Below are 13,203 nucleotides of genomic sequence, written 5' to 3'. Positions count from 1 at the left end.
GATGTCTCATAGCGCTTCACAAGATTTACTATAAAGTGTAGCAAACTGTGATTTTTTGGTGGAGGAAATGTGGCAACCAATTTGCACACAGCAATGTCCCACAAACAGCCATGAAGTGAATGACCAATATTATCTGGAGGATTGTTGGCCAGGACACAAGAAGAAACTCCCATTTTTGAAACGTACCGTAGGATCTTTAAACCTCTTCCTGAAAAGGCAGATGGAACTTTGGTTTCATCTGAAGGGTCACACCTCCGACAATGCAGCAATTTCCCTCAAAAATGCACTTGAGTGTCAGGCTTAGACTGTGAGCTCAAATTCCCTATGTGGAGTTTAAACCTTCTGGCTCAGAGACAAGAGTATGGAGACAAAAGTGAGGTGGACTGGAATAAATGAACTGGAAAAATCACCTTATTTCTTTTTTTCTTTTCATATTGTGATTTCATTCTGCAAGTCAATAGTTCACTGTCATTGCAGAACATTCATTTGGGGAGTCACAGTTGCTATGTTCTTTGCATGTTTTTGTACTTTAATTGATAAGGAAGGTAACTTAAAATAAATTTTTAAAATTGACTTTATGCTCCCAAGTGTCTACTGTGAATCACTCGAGTGAAATATCGTTTTGTAAGACATCATAGGGCTACCAGATCGATTTCAAGATTCTCACTTTAAATCTCTTCACACCCAGCACTTCTCTACCTCTCCAATCTGCTCATACGGTACCCCACTCCTCTACCCACCGCATTCGCTCAGCTGGCACACGTCTCCTGCAGGTCTCTCGTCCCCTCTGCTCCACAATTGGCAGCCGTGCTTTCAGCCACTATCCCCCGAAGATGTGAAACTACTCACCTCAATTCTTCTGTCTTACTGTCTGCTGTCTTTAAATCACACCTGAAGACTTTCCTCTTTGACTATGCCTTCAGTATCTGCCCCCCGCCCTTTCTGGTTCAGTGACAAGCCACTGATAATTCACTACCCTCGTGAAGGGCGCTTTGCAAGTTGTTCTAACAAACTTGTCTTTATCTAATGGTAGTTGCTTAAACTGCATTATTTTAAGAGCTGCACGCATTAATAATCTGCGAATGTTTTGAACTCTCTTGTTATTCTGTGGGAATGAATGTATTGCGTGTGAATGCAGTCTTGCCAATCATTCCCCCTTCAATTTAATCTGTCACCTAATATTGTAGTATTTGGACCTGGTTAAAAATGCCTGTATTGTCTGGAATTACTTTAAGTTATAACTGTGACTGCAGTGTAACATGTTTTGACAAGTCACATCCTGCAGAGGCATTTTCTTCTTCAACAGCTATTATCACCTACAAAATATTCAGTTCCTACACTTTACAGTATACCCCGTGAAGTGCTTTGAGACATTACCCTAACGCGAATGCCATGATAATCAAATGTAATGGTTATTATTATTATCAAATTCCACCATAATGACAAAGTCCTAACTGAAATTTTTCTTAACCTAAAAACACTTTTTAAAAAGAGATTTTTCCCCATCTTCCCGTGACTGTTAACCCTTCACTCCTCAAAGTGCTTGAAAACATCGAGCCAATACCCAACTGGTCTATTCGATCTGAAGATAATGGTAGCTCCAAAAACGTTCTGATGGGAAAAGTCTGCAGCCTCCATCATGGCTTCTTACTGCAAAGACTCAATTGTTGCATTCGCAATAAAATATATAGTAGTTGGAAACGTCCTCAATGCAAAGTAAGGAAAGATAAACCCGACTCTGCTGTTGTTATGCCTGTACAATATGCAAACCTGTTTTTAAATGTGTGCAAATACTCAAAGATCACACACTTTATTGCATCGTAATGCAGAATACGCTGTTGGAAAGCCTGCTTTTCACTTTGCCACAGTCACCTGCATTTCTTGTTGTGGGAGAGGGTGGTGTTGGTTCGAAATTATTTATCAGTCACATCAACCAACACTTAACATTTTTGTTAAGACATTTCACACTTCTTGAATTTGTCTGTAATGTATTTTTATAGAAAATCTGGTGTTTCAATGGGGCTCCCCATTCAGCATAACACCACTCTGAACGGCAATTTCCAAAAACACTGTTGATGGTTTCTTAAGTGTCTGTGGTAATTTCAATGAAACAGCAATGAGCAGATTTGTTCAATAGGAAGGAAGTTGGGCTGGATTGAAGGGCCTTAGCTCAGGTGAGAGATTGAGTAATCTTTATCATCCTTAGAGCAGAGGAGTTTAAGGGTGCTTTGATTGAGGTATTGAAAATAACGAAAGGAGTTAACAGTTGCATAATGAACGACTTCCCTCTGGTAGAGGGAATCATTACAAAGGGGACATAACCTTGAAGTCAGAGCTAAGATTGAGGTCAGGAAGCATTTCTTCACACAGAAAGATGTAGAAGATGTAGAATGCTCTGCCCCAGAAAGCTGTTGTTTACTTAGGAGCACTCTCACCTCTGAGCCAGACCATTGTGGGTTCAAGCAACACATTGAGACTTGGAACTCATATAGTCTAAGCTGACACTTTAAACCGAGATCCTGTTTGGTTGTTCAGGTGGACACTAAAGATCGCATGGCACTTTTCGAAAAGAAAAGGGAGATTCCTTTGGTGTCCTGCCCAACAATCCCCTAAATAAAATTGGTCACTCACCCCTTGGCTGTTGATGGGACATTGCTGTGTCCAAGTTGGCATGCATTCACCTACAAAATATGCAGTCATTGGATTTTAGAGTATTTCCTTGTGGAGTGCTTTGGGAAGCCTTCCTGAAGTGGAAGGCGCTATACCAAATGTAAGGATTACTATTATTTTATTTCCCATCCAAGACCAAACCATTGCATTTTACAGTATAACATTTTCTCTGCAGATTCCTCAAAAAAACTGAAAGATGTGCTGGCGGAGTTTCATGGCGATGGGGTGCTGTCCAAGTACAATCCTGAGCAGGTAAACATTATTCATTTCCTTAAGAGGTTCTTTTTAAAACCAGACTTTTAAATTTTACAATGACCCTATTTTTTGTGATAAATGTTCTTGAATGCTCTTTGCTGCTTTTAATATACAAATGTTTTGCTCTGGTGCAGAATAAGAGAACTTTAACATTTCAGTGAACAAAGAAGATTGAATCCCTTAAGTACAGGGTTTATAGATGGCTTGGTTTAAAAATAGAATATGGACATTATTCTCATTGCAAAAGAGTATGTGTTTCAATAGCAGCTATTACATTGCACACTTAGTCTCCTCTGTCATTATTATTTTCACTTGGCATCTTCTAACAGTAGTTTAACCTTTATAGAACTGAATGGAGGTCTTGACTCTATTCTCCATCACTTGTGTGCCCTGTGTCGTTAGTTGACATATATCTGATAAGGTGATGCTTACATTTTTTTTCCTGGAAAGTAAATGCTGTGTAGGCATAACATGGTTTTGTGTGTTTTTGTCTGTGTGTGAGTGCATGCGACACAGCCAAGAACACGCATCAAAATGATTTAATGTCACAACCCAATCTTTGGTAAGGAATATGTTACACGTTGCTATCTCCATCCATTATACAGGATCTCTGCGGACTTACCACTTAGCTAATTCAGTGATGCATAATGAATTTGAGAGAGGTACTTGAAATTCAATTTTTGTGATGAAAAATTATTACCTCCGGGGGCTACAAATTCAGTTTTCTGTCTATGAAACATGAAGTTAGATTGGTCACGTGATTTGGGGAGTACATTAAGATGGATTGCATAAATTTACACATCAAATTCTGATGGGCAGCTTGGATGAGTTTTGTAAACATAGGGGTCTGCTGTTCATCGAGTGGAAATGGCCTCTGATGCCTTCCTGTTCTAGGATGATTTTAATTAAGTAGGAAATAGCATTATTTTTAAGAGCTACACAGATACTGTAAAAATTCTCAGCAGAAAGAACAGCTTAAACTTGGATTCCGGTGGTCGTAGACCACAGAGTTTGCTGTAAAAATATCTGGAAGACATATAAATGAAAAACACAGCAAAGAAGTCTGAGGGCTGCAGTTTGCTGCTGAAAATAGTTATGCCAGGGGAAGGAGGCGGGAAGAGAATTATGTACGTATTTACAACGCTAGCCGTGTCCTTTGCTGTGTTCCCTATTCCTACTTCTCATTCACTGACTACTCCCTGTGTGTTCAGCTGCCTGACAAGGTACACTTTGTGAAATGAGAAATGTATTTCTTTCAAAGTACACCAAATCCTCACAGTGAATTGCTTAGGGAGTTTCCCCACCATAGAGGCGTGTATTGCTAATAATACTACCTGTATTTGCATTGGTCTAAATATAGCAACAGCCGTCTATCCTGCTGTATTATATATTTGTTTATGGCAGCTCTTTCTCTCTATAATCGCATTTCCCTCCTTTTCTCCATATTCCTTCATTATGTTACTTCCTAAGCCCCCATCGATTGCTCTCGCTTGAAACACTTCCATTGGTTTTGCATTTATGGCCTTGTGGAGCAGGGCATTCTGCGTTTCTATAGCGTTGGTTTCCAAATTGTTTTTTAGCTCGCACTAATATATCCTTTGGAAGTGCTAGAGGCCACTGTGTAGAATCCTCACATCTGAGCAGAAGCCAAGTGAAGGGTGTGGACCATAATGGAATATTAAAAAGCAAAACAAAAAATAGAAAGACAGACATGACATATCTTGCTGGTAGCTGCTAGAAAATGAAGCTAAAGTTCACAATGTGACTTTGTTGAATCTTTTCTGGAACAGTGACAAGGAATTTAAAACCAGAATGATCAATATTCTCACACCCTCTTTGTTGAAGAATGTTTTCGAATCGGACTTCTTTCCAGTCTATAGTTCAAATTTTAAGTTTAGGTCTCCTTGTTATGGAATGTGTGTCAACATGACTCAGTGGTAGCACTCTCGCCTCTGACTCGGAAGATTGTGGGTTCAAGCCCCACTTCGGGACTTGGAATCACATCATCTAAGATGACATTCCAATGCAGTGCTAGGAATATGTTGTATTGTCGGAACTGGCATCCTTTGGATGAGAAGTTAAACCAAGATCTGCCTATTCAGGTGGACATTAAAGGTGCCATGGCGCTGTTCAAAAAGAGAAAAGTTTCTCCTGATGTCCTGGCCAACAAACATCCAAATAAAAAAATTGGTCACTCACTCCATGGCTGTTTGTGGGACATTGCTGTTCACAAACCAGCTGCCATGTATTGCCCACAAAATACACAGTCAATCCACTTTACATTAATAATAATCCTTGCATTTGCTATAGCGCTTTTCACGTCTTCTGGACTTCTCAAAGTATATCCTGTGAAGCGATTTGAGATGTCTCGACAATGTGATAAAGCTCTATATTAAATGCAAGGATGATTATTATTTCCCTGTACAAGAGAGAAGAGTCACCCACTATATTGCTTGTCCTTTCATAGCACAAAATGTGAGAAAGAATTGGGTTCACTCCTGTGAGATTTCTAAATCAATTTGCCCTTGCAAAACAAATCCAATTAAATGCTTTTTTGTCCACGTTAATCTTCACAAAGAATTGGCTTAGTTGCAATCCTATTTCAGAAAATGTTGCCAAAATGAACAAGATTTGTTTGGGGCATGAGGCAGGGAGGGAGGGGGGAAAAAATCTGAATAATTATTTTATTTTTCGAAGAGAAGTAATTAACTCCGTGTCTATTACAAAGCTAAATATGTTAAATTTCTACTGTTATCGTTTACATCAAGACTGATGCTGGTAATAGCTTGTAATCCAGAAATACCAAACAAAAGGATGTGCTGTTGGAATGAAATGCAAATCACTGTTCACATAATCTTCCAGTGTGCTGCCAACATCAGGAAGCTTCCAATATTGTCTGCCACCAGCTGCATAATTGTAACCTGATTTGCCATCACAGAAATTGTGTCCCGTTTTAGTGATGCACTCGACAAAGGAGGCTGAGTGTTTTTTCACCACTAATTTCAACCCACAGATGGGCAGAGAACCTCACTTGTTAACTTAAGTGACAATGAGCATTCATTGGAACACACTATCCTTCTTAGCAGCAGCCATACAAGTCTTCAAGGGGTCCTCCTGACTTGAAAGACACTACATCAAATGCAGGGATATTTTTTACCCATTCTATTTCCAGTTCCACTGATGGTTTGCAGCTGCTGGCACAAAGGTGCTACCTGTTTCAGATTTATGTTGCACACAGGGATTTTTCATTGAAAAGCAAACTCCCTTCAAATTAATTTCTTGCAGTCTCCCTATTGAATTGATTATTTTCCCATTGGTTCAGGTTTTGTAGTTGGCTGCTCAGGTTTCACTTTGATTCGTAATGAAAAATTGTGTACTTTTTGTGTGTTCCCCACTCCCCGATCCCAAAATAAGAAAACCTGGTGATCATCTTACAAAATAATACTGCTTTTGTCAAATATATATATATTTGAAATATATCTATATAACATATATGTATATATATATATATTTCAAAAATGTATCTCTGGGCAACAGTAATGCAACACAAAGTGATCACTGTATGTGATTGAAACTACTGGTCCTTTACAAAGGCCAGCCTCCAAATAATATAATCTCCAACCTCATGTTAGCTTCACTTCCATCTCCAATGAGAATGGAGTTCCTGTGGGTTGACATGATGCATTTTAGGTTAGCAGGTCAGCCGCCACATTTGCTACTCGCAACTCAGATTTGTTATATGTGATTTCAGTCACAAATATATTAGACTCCAATACAACTTAAACTTAAAGTGGGTCGGGTTAGAGAGCGAGTTGCTTTACTCTTTCAGTTTCTACTTGTGGAGTATGGGACAGCAAGAAAGCATTGATTAACAGTTGCACAGATTGGCGGAGAACCTAACTTGTTAACCTAAGTGACGAAGAGCAATAACATTCACACGTTAGGGCATGACATCCTTCTTAGCAGCAGGCATACAAGTCTGTGATCGCTGTCTCAAATAAAACCTGGGTTGAGTCCTGTAGAGAGTGTCAGTGCCTGTCTGAGCACTGCTGACCTTGCCTCTAGTAGTTCCAGACCTCAATCTGTCTACCGCGTGACACATATGTGATTCTGATTGCAGTTTAGTAAATACACTAACAGGCACGAGGTGGCTAAATCAGTCACAGCCAAATGGAATGTACTTTTGTGGCTGAAGTAGCGAAATTGTGTTTTTGAAGCGGCAATTTCTGTTTTAACGGGTTCAGTCAAATAGTTACTGGTGCAGCTAAGTTTCCTGGTAATTACATTTCATTATCAAATTAGCGTTGAAACTATTTAATGTATGTGAGAATTAAAAGGGGCGAAAATGGCGACCATTATCAATGTTAGGTCTGTACCTTCCCTTTTTAGACTGGCACCTGTAAGGAGAAACACAACATTTAATGTCTGTTTTTGCAGCTTTACAATACTGATGAATGCCTAGCTGTCTCTTTTTGCAATTTATTTAGTCAATTTCCCTTTGCCAAATAGCTACCTAATTCACTTGTGAATTTGTTGACACAATGCGCCTCCACATCCTCTCTGAGTAGTCTATTGCACACTTTCTCCACTCTCTGTGTAAATTAATTAAATCCGAACGGTCTGTTTACCTGTGCTCTTCTGAACTTGAGTCTATGGCCCTTGTAGATATTTTGATGTGTTGAACACATCGTACTCCGATAAGGTCTCTTCTGAATCACTTAAGATAAAAGATAAAAGGTGACTGGTTTGGAAAAGAGGAGAATTAAAGAGGAAGTAGGAGTGAACCAGCGAGCGGGATTAGATGAGGTGACTCAAAGACTTGTGCAGACTTGTGAGCTGAATGTCCTACTTCTGTGATGTTGGCTTCTATGATTCTGACATCTGCATCATTTATTTCTCTCATGGAATATGTTGCCTATAATAATAATAATAATCCTTGCATTTGATATAGCGCTTTTCACGTCGGGAGGACGTCCCAAAGCGCTTCACAGAACACACTGTAAAGTGAATTGACTGTATGTTTGTGGGCGAACGCAGCAATGTCCCACAAAGAGTCGTAGATTGAAAATGACCAATTTATTATTGTTTTGTTTTTTTGGAGGGATTATTATTAGGCATGTGGAGTAAGGAAACTTGCCCAAGGTTTTGCCCTGCCTGGAATTGAACTCAGGTCTCTCGCTTGCAAAGCGAGTGCTCTAACCACTGAGCTACAGGACTCCACGAATATAACCCACACGGCAATTGGCTTTCCCATGGCCTCCAAAGATGGTGGGACATTGAGCTCATAGTCTAGGCTGTCACTCTAATTGCAATGCAGGGAAGCCCTGCTTTGTCAGAGGTGCATTTTTCGGATGAGATGTTAAACTGAGGTCCTGTCTGCCTGTTAAGGTGAACTTTTTTCCTGGCGTCCTGGCCACCAATACCCCAGTTAAAATTGGTTGTTCATTTCTGTTTGTGGGATATTGCTGTACGCAAATCGGCTGCAGGATTTGTCATCAAATCCACAGTCACTTCACTTTACAGAAGGTAATGATGCACTTTGTGAGGGGCACTATATAAATGCTTGTTGATGTTGTTATCATGCTGTTGCAATGGAACTTAGGTGTTCTTAATAGACAGGTGGTTCATGAAAGATTTCTCAGTACAGTACATCACTGAAGATGTATCTTTAGGTTTCAAAGGTACCAGTGGGAAATCAGTGAGACTATGGACAGAATATATTTTGTTTGGTAAATGAGGAGAGTTGTGCTTCACTTCCAGTGGTGCCTTCCAGGGCAATTCACATCCTTACCTTGTTTGTATCAAAAGCTGCTTGTCAAGCATGTGTGCGTGAAATTGGTGCTCTTTTAAAAGAGAATGAAGAACGTTTCATAAGAGATGACCTTTTTCTCAAAGCCACTAAATATGAACCTGTAAATTACTGTACTCAGCGCAAACATACAACAGTGTACTGTGTAGCTTCACAAAACTATCTCCCAGCAGCTGCTGCTTTCTGCAAAACTATCTGCTTCACTTTAATAACTTTCTTTCTCTCTGTCTTTTCATTCACACAACCTTGCAGAAGCAAGATATTCTAAATCAAGTAAGCATATGACTACTTTTTATTTTGTCTGCTGTGCTTCAGTGCTTTTACTTGCTACATTTCCCCTTTCCACTGCATTTGATTGGATTATTTTTATTGAACTGCATTAAGGTGCCAAAACTGAACATAGCATTTACCAGCCAATTTGAAAACTTTTATGGCAATGGAACCAAATCTTCTCTGAAGTAAACGGTGAAGTTGCTTGTGATCACTGCAATGGTTGAATCAATGATTTCAATGTAGTCAGTTTACAGGGATAAATATTGATTAATTTTTGGGTGTGTTTGTGTACATGGAAGGCCAACACCATACTCAATAGTATCCAAATCAGACAAGAGTTCACATTTGAATGCCATCTCTGTCTGGAAATTTCCCTGTATCTGGAATGGAATGCCCAGAGTATTCTAGAGAGTACTAGATGCAGGTTGACTCAAGTCCCCAGAGTGTGTGTTGAGGTACTGCTTGTTTAACTAGCTAAAACCTCATAGCTTGCCACTGAGAACTGTCTGGCAAACTTTCGACTTCTTGTCCAGTTAGGACTACCTTATCATGGGAGGAATCCTTGCCCCAGTGACTAGTCAGCCACTCCAAGTCCTGCCAATGAGCCAGGCTGGCTGGTCTGTCATCACTGGGACCTAAAGTTCTAAGCATCCGCCTGATTCAGGAACCAAACTACTGAGATAACCACAGAATAATAAGGTCAAAGAATAGCATTCAATTTTTATTTTAGTGAGTGGTCAGTGGATATTCTGATTATTTTTAGAAGAGTGTGTTTTCTTTCTTCTACTTTTTGTATTTTGCTCATTCCTCATTCCCTCCTCCCCACCTTTGATGGCCAAGTTCTCTGCAATTATCTCACAATCACTTTGCCTTGTATTTTCTCTTCCTGCCTTCAAAACCATTTCAAAATAAAACTATCTCTTTGATCAATCCTGTGGTCAAACCCCTCAGTATCCTCTGCTTTGCTTCCTGCTTGACGATCCCTGTTGCCTTTCTAAAGCAATTCAGGATGTTTATCCAACATGAAAGGTGCTAAATTGGACAAGTACAAGATGTTAATTCAGTCTGGATCTTGATACAAGACCATACAAAGTCCACTAACAAAGTATCGCATAGAAACAATTTTTTTATAAAAAACATGAAATGATTTATAAATCAGATCTTCTTTCCTTGTTGTGATCCCCGTTTTTGTTCCATTTAATCTTTACAAAAAGAATCTAATCATAGGTTATTTGAATGGTGACCAGACATGCTAATATCCAGTACCTCTTCCACACTGTATCAGAGAATGTTTATTCTCATTAGTTCTTGTCCACACAGTAGTATTTCTGGGTCAAGTGTTTGTCCCACTATAAAAATCAAATTCATTTCTCTACATTTGGATCCTAGCCCACAAAGCCATTAGCCCAAGCTTGTAGGAAAATCAGTTCATATAATGGTCAGGAAGTGCTGAATGGAAGTTATTGCTTATGGCAAGTGCTTTTGCAAATGCAAAATCCTCCGCTGCAGAATCTGTTGCGGAGACTGAACAATATCCACAGTCGTGCTTTCAGACTGAAATAGAATTCTGTATGTTTACATAGTGTGTGTGTATATATATATGTTATATATATTATAATGTATATTGTATAATATGTGTACTATATATATATATAAGAGCACATGGCCTGCAACATGTTACTAAGGAAATAACTATTCAAGACGAACAGATCATCAATTAGGAACATTGTTCCAAGTCACCTGCCTTTAATAAACTCTGTTTCTTTATGGTTTGCTGCATCCTAAGAAATAGCAGCTAAGTCTGGTATACTTAATGTTATCAGATGGACACAAACAGTGTGGCCCTAACACACAGTGATCAAGAAGGTTCGAACTATGGTGCTCAGTTCATCTGATTCAAATAGGATGGTGCGTGGGGTCACTAAAAACATTTTTTGACGGGGGGCACCAAGGTGACAGACCTGGCAATTCAATATCAAGAATCAAGTCAATCCCCTGTGGGGGTCTGGTAGCCTGGAACCAGGTAAGTCCATAGTACATGTTGATAATGGTTCCACTACCTTGGATTGGTACAGGGACGTCAAGGAATGGACCAGTAAACCGAGCATTGGGGATGGGGACAGGGATCTTTCCCACTCGGCTCCTGTTAACCCTGCAAGCCAAAGGCCTAATGGGTAGTGGGGTTCATACTGAACAAAGGGTGTCAAGCGTGCCGTGGTTCACAATGGTTTAGCGGATTAAAATCTAGCAGTGCTCCATTGTGCACTCCAAACCTTGATTCTTGTCAACCTATGCCTAAACTCTTCAGTATTAGGTATTTAAGACACATCCCTCATGGGAGAGAATGTGTATTCCATAACAAATGGAAAACACATGCGTGGTAACAGAGGAGAAAGGGGCAACCCTTTCAATTCTGTCTAACTAGTGTCCCCTGCTGGAAAGTAAGTGTATGAATAGACTCAGGTTCCCCTGTGATGTCCCACTTCAGTCGAGTCTCCTCTTCTCACTATGTAGTCTTGCACCTCAAGAATGGAAACTTGGGTTTCATACTGTAGAACTGCAGGTATCTATTAATCTATACCCAGTATAAGTCTATGGCAACAGAAGTGGTGGAATAAATAGATACAAGATGACTATTTTTACTGCTTTGCAAGAAGCGAAGTGGACGGTGGCAAAGTTTTCACTAATTTATGCTATGCTAATTATTTATGTTTCTGTCTTGGGTTAGCTAAAGGAGGAGGTTGAGTATATCATTAAAAAATGCAGAGATAAAGCTTGTGCATTCTCGGATCACTGTAATTGCTGCTGCTTTTATCACTGTTCCATGGTTTTTCTTTCCATTCTGTATGTTTGAATTGATTCAATGAATGTTTTAACGTTTTTGGTAATTCGCTTTCACTCCTGTGGTTGATGTGGGTGACGCATGAATAAAGCATTGTGTCGTTAACAAATAGAGTCGATATTATGATTGATGCAGTTGTGTTATTGTTGTAATGAGATCCTGGTTTTGTTTGCTTCCTGGGAGTAAAGTTACCCATCCTAGTTCTGTTGATTTAGTGATGCAGATTTCCTCAAATGCCATAATGGGATTTTTTTTTCCATTGCATTCCTATGTTGAAATGTCTATTTTTAAGTAGGTGATGTATATGCAGATCTTATTTTACTGATTTCCAGGAAGTAAACATTTTTGGATTAGCTGGTTAGAGCACTCGCATTGCAAGCGAGAGACCTGAGTTCAATTCCAGGCAGGGCGAAACCTTGGGCAAGTTTCCTTACTCCACACGCCTAATAATAATCCCTCCAAAAAACCAAAAACAATAATAAATTGGTCATTTTCAATCTACGACTGTTTGTGGGACATTGCTGTGCGCAATTGGCTGCCGCGTTCGCCTACAAATATACAGTCAATTCACTTTACAGTGTGTTCTGTGAAGCACTTTGGGACATCCTCCCGACCTGAAAAGCGCTATATCAAATGCAAGGATTATTATTATTATTATTAAGGTTGAGTCTTATAAAAAGTGCAGAGATTAACCATGTGCATTCTCTCTCTGATCACTGAGTAAAGCTATATTTGAACACCTATCCGTGGATAGAACTCTTATCGTTTCTCAATGAGCAGAATTGCCCCTCTTGATATGTGATAGATACAAGTTTAGTCTTGCGTAACACCGTTCAGTCACCCATTTCATAGGTCACTCGTGTGTAATGCAGAACTGCTGGTGTATTTGTGTTGTATTTGTGTCGAGGTACACAGAGCTCATTTCACTGTATGTTGTATATCTTCCAAAATAATTGTGCATGACTGCACGTGAATATGTTCTGAAATAATTGTGCATGAACATACTGTATGTACTACACATATGAAATTAGGTCATGGGTGAAATAGACTTTCTGAAATATGGAAAATTTCAGATTATATGAAATAACATTTATATGAACATAAAATGTGTTATTAGTGTTATGAGTAAAATATTTCTCATTACAGAAGTGCAAATCACATTATCTTTATACTCTGTAACAATATTTGTCAGTACATCGACATTTTTAGCCATTGCTTCTCAAAAGTTTATAAATTGTGTTTTTGCAATTGCATAGATTAGCACAAGGAATTGGGTGGCAATAATATGTATGAATATGCTAGAGTAAGTAACATTTGGCTCAGGATTGAGGAAGACTAATCTACCAGCCGTAAA

At 39.2% G+C, this 13,203-nt stretch overlaps 1 protein-coding gene across 2 annotated transcripts in view; it reads left to right on the top strand.

Annotated features, from left to right (window-relative positions):
- Positions 1 to 13,203, top strand: part of LOC103182909 (diacylglycerol kinase beta) — a 175,823-nt gene that overhangs the window by 32,268 nt on the left and 130,352 nt on the right. For both annotated transcript variants that reach the window (XM_042336191.1, XM_042336192.1), the window contains one exon: positions 2,846 to 2,922. In XM_042336191.1, the coding sequence (XP_042192125.1) occupies positions 2,846 to 2,922 (77 nt within the window). The remainder of the gene's footprint in view (positions 1 to 2,845; positions 2,923 to 13,203) is intronic.

This window comes from Callorhinchus milii, unplaced genomic scaffold (genome assembly GCF_018977255.1).
Source record: "Callorhinchus milii isolate IMCB2004 unplaced genomic scaffold, IMCB_Cmil_1.0 Scaffold6, whole genome shotgun sequence".
In the NCBI taxonomy this organism is placed as follows: Eukaryota; Metazoa; Chordata; class Chondrichthyes; order Chimaeriformes; family Callorhinchidae; genus Callorhinchus; species Callorhinchus milii.
This window is presented reverse-complemented; position numbering and strand designations above follow the sequence as displayed.